At 40.0% G+C, this 3,334-nt stretch overlaps 1 protein-coding gene across 3 annotated transcripts in view; it reads left to right on the top strand.

Moving 5' to 3' along the window:
* The window catches only part of ATP11B (ATPase, class VI, type 11B), an 87,867-nt gene that overhangs the window by 66,696 nt on the left and 17,837 nt on the right, over positions 1 to 3,334 (top strand). For all 3 annotated transcript variants that reach the window (XM_015566318.1, XM_015566319.1, XM_015566320.1), the window contains exon 27: positions 1,156 to 1,321. In XM_015566318.1, the coding sequence (XP_015421804.1) occupies positions 1,156 to 1,321 (166 nt within the window). The remainder of the gene's footprint in view (positions 1 to 1,155; positions 1,322 to 3,334) is intronic.

Here is a 3,334-nt window from a genome sequence, read left to right as displayed (position 1 = left end):
CTCCCCTGCTGGCCTGATCACCGCTAACTGCTCTTTTGCTGGCCTGATCGTCCCAACTGCTCCCCTGCCAGCCTGATCGCCCCTCACAGAGGCCCAGTGCATGAAATTTGTGCATGGTGGGGGTCCCTCAGCCCGGCCTGCACCCTCTCCAATCCGGGACCCCTTCAGGGTTATCCGACCCCTGTGGGATAGGGCCTAAACCAGCAGTTGGACATAGTATTTTCCATGCTATTATATAGGTATTGCATACTTTTTCTTGTGTTTATTGGTCTCGTAAGTCTGTATTACTAAGCAATTCTTTTGATATCCTACTAAGATAAGGGTTATCTAGTCAACAACTACTTGCCACTTTCCTAATAAAAAGTATAGTTGTCATTGAAAGTAATTAAATTGAATTTTATTTTGAATAATTAAAGTCTGTCTTATTTTATTAGTTACTAGAGGCCCAGTGCATGAAATTTGTGCATGGTGGGGGTCCCTCAGCCCGGCCTGCACCCTTTCCAATCCGGGACCCTTTCGGGGATATCTGACCCCTGTGGGATAGGGCCTAAACCAGCAGTTGGACATAGTATTTTCCATGCTATTATACCTGCCAGCCTGATTGCCCCTAACTGCTCCCTTGTCTGCCTGATCACCCCTAACTGCTTCACTGCCGACCTGATCGCCCCTAACTGCTCCCCTGCCTGTCGGCTTGATCACCCCTAATTGCTTCCCTGTCAGCTTGATCGCCCCTAACTGCCTCTGCCTGCCTGTCTAATCGCCCCTAACCACTTCTGCCTGCTGGCCTGATCACCCCTAACTGCTCCCCTGCCGGCCTGATCGCCCCTAATTGCTCCCCTGCTGCTGATTGCCCCTAACTGCTCCCCTGCCTGCATGATCACCCCTAAACACCTCTGCCTCAGCCCCCACCACCATGGCTTTGTCCGGAAGACGTCCGGTCTATCTGGTCTAATTAGCATATTACCCTTTTGTTAGTATAGATTTAATTAATTACTGGTTCTAAATTTTGAACATTATCCCAAACTTGTATTCCAAATTAAATTGTAAACCTGCAAATATAGTGGGTTTGTAAACGCACATGTAAAACCACATGACTTTACTTAAGAAACCCTTATCAGTTTTTACTTTTATTAATCCCACTTCCTTTCTTTGCAGGCCATTTTCAGACTCCCAGAATATGTACTATGTATTTTTTCAGCTCCTAGCAAGTGGTTCTGTTTGGTTTGCTATAATCCTCATGGTGGTTATATGTCTATTGCTTGATATTGTGAAGAAAGTATTTGACAGACATTTCCATCCTACAAATACTGAAAAGGCACAGGTAACCATTTTTATATACAAAATCTTTTATTTAGGGGTCGTTAACAATGAATAGCTATCATTATAATTTGCTTATATCAGAAAATAAATTATTCTTTTCTGTATTAAGCATTTTACAGTGTAAATATTAAGTCTGATCTTTTTAAAGTTATTTCTGTTAATTGTATGACTCCTGAGACATAGTAGATGCTTAAGAAATAGAAGCTATTTAGTTGCCTGTGCCTTGTTTGTATATTTGACTTGTACATGAGCCAGAATTCTATCTGATTAATTTGTCTTATTACTATACCATAGCATTGAACCCATAGGCTTAAGAATACATTCTAATTAACTTTTATGCTGCAATAAACACTGGGATTTTTAAAATCTGAATTTGGAAATTTAGTTACATATTCTATAAATAGAATGTGTTTCCTAAGTAAGGATTGAGTTAGGCTTCCTAAGTGGTGCATTGGGGTTTTTGTTTGTTTTGTTTTGTGGTGCTTTTTTGTGAATGCTCACATGAGGATATTTTTTCCATTTTTAGAGAGAGTGGGAGGGAGGGGAAAGAGAGAGAAATAGAGAAAAAACATCGATGTGGGAGAGACACATCAATGGGTTGCCTCCCACACGTGCTCCAACCAGGGCCTGGGATCCAACCTACAACAGTGGTACATACCCTGGACCAGGAATCAAATCCATGACCCTTTGGTGCTTAGGCTGGCGCTCTGACCACTGAGCTACTGGCCAGGGCAGCATTGGTTTTAATTTCAGTGATCATATCAACATTTCTTAGCCTTTATTTGCTTTGGTAACTCAATCCTAACCAATATACATTTTAACACCATTGAAGCAGCATAGGCCTCTGAAGCCTGGAAAACTTAATTCAGATGCTGTTTTAACCATTTATGTGTGCCTTTAATCAAGTCATTTTCCTAAGCCTCAATTTCCTCCTCTGTAAAATCAGAATAATAACTACTGTCATACATGATTCTTAGGGATGATGAAAATAAAACACGTAACCCTGGGCCTGTATGTAGTAAGTCCTCAGTAAAAGCATAATTAGCCTTCTATCAGTCAGGAAACAACCAACAAGAAACAACCAACAATACATAAATAAATGGAACAACAAATTAATATATATCTCACTCTCTCCCTTCCTATCTTCTTTCCTCCCTCCCTCCCTCCCTCTCTTCCCTTCCCTTTCTTCTGTCTCTCTAAAATCAGTTTTTAAAAAAACATAATTACAAGAATGATGAGGATGTTGCTCTGTGATAATTGATCTCCAAATAGGCTAAATAATTGTCATATTCTGATTATATATGCATATATTTATATCAGTATGGAAAAACTTTTCTGCCGAAACCGGTGTGGCTCAGTGGATAGAGCATCGGCCTGCGGACTGAAAGGTCCCAGGTTCGATTCCGGTTAAGGGCATGTACCTGGGTTGCGGGCACATCCCCAGTGGGGGATGTGCAGGAGGCAGCTGGTCAATGTTTCTCTCTCATCGATGTTTCTGACTCTCTATCTCTCTCCCTTCCTCTCTGTAAAAAATCAATAAAATATATTTAAAAAAAAAAAAAAGGAAAACTTTTCTACTCTGTAGTCCATTACTTAAATATATATCAGAAAAGTTTACCTACCTTTTTTTAATCTTAAGAGATAAATATTTACAGTAACAAGAATATTTTTAATAATTGCCTATTATACTTTTTATAGACCTTTATGAAGATTACACATTGGTCTTCCCCTTTGGTCTATAGAAAGTTATATTTCACCAAAATATATTAATGACATCACTTTAAAAACTATTCTTATTTTTTTAATGTTTTTCTTGATTTGAGAGAGAGAGAGAGAGAGAAACATCACTGATGAGAGAGAATAATTGATCTACTGCCTCTTGCACAATAGAGCCTGCAACCCGGCATGTGCCCCTAAATGGAAATCAACCGGTGACCTCTTGGTTCATGGGTCAACACTCAACCACTGAGCCACCCCGGCCAGGCAAAACTTTGTTCTTTATGAAAGTAAATAA

Source organism: Myotis davidii, unplaced genomic scaffold (assembly GCF_000327345.1).
Source record: "Myotis davidii unplaced genomic scaffold, ASM32734v1 scaffold102, whole genome shotgun sequence".
Taxonomy (NCBI): Eukaryota; Metazoa; Chordata; class Mammalia; order Chiroptera; family Vespertilionidae; genus Myotis; species Myotis davidii.
This window is presented reverse-complemented; position numbering and strand designations above follow the sequence as displayed.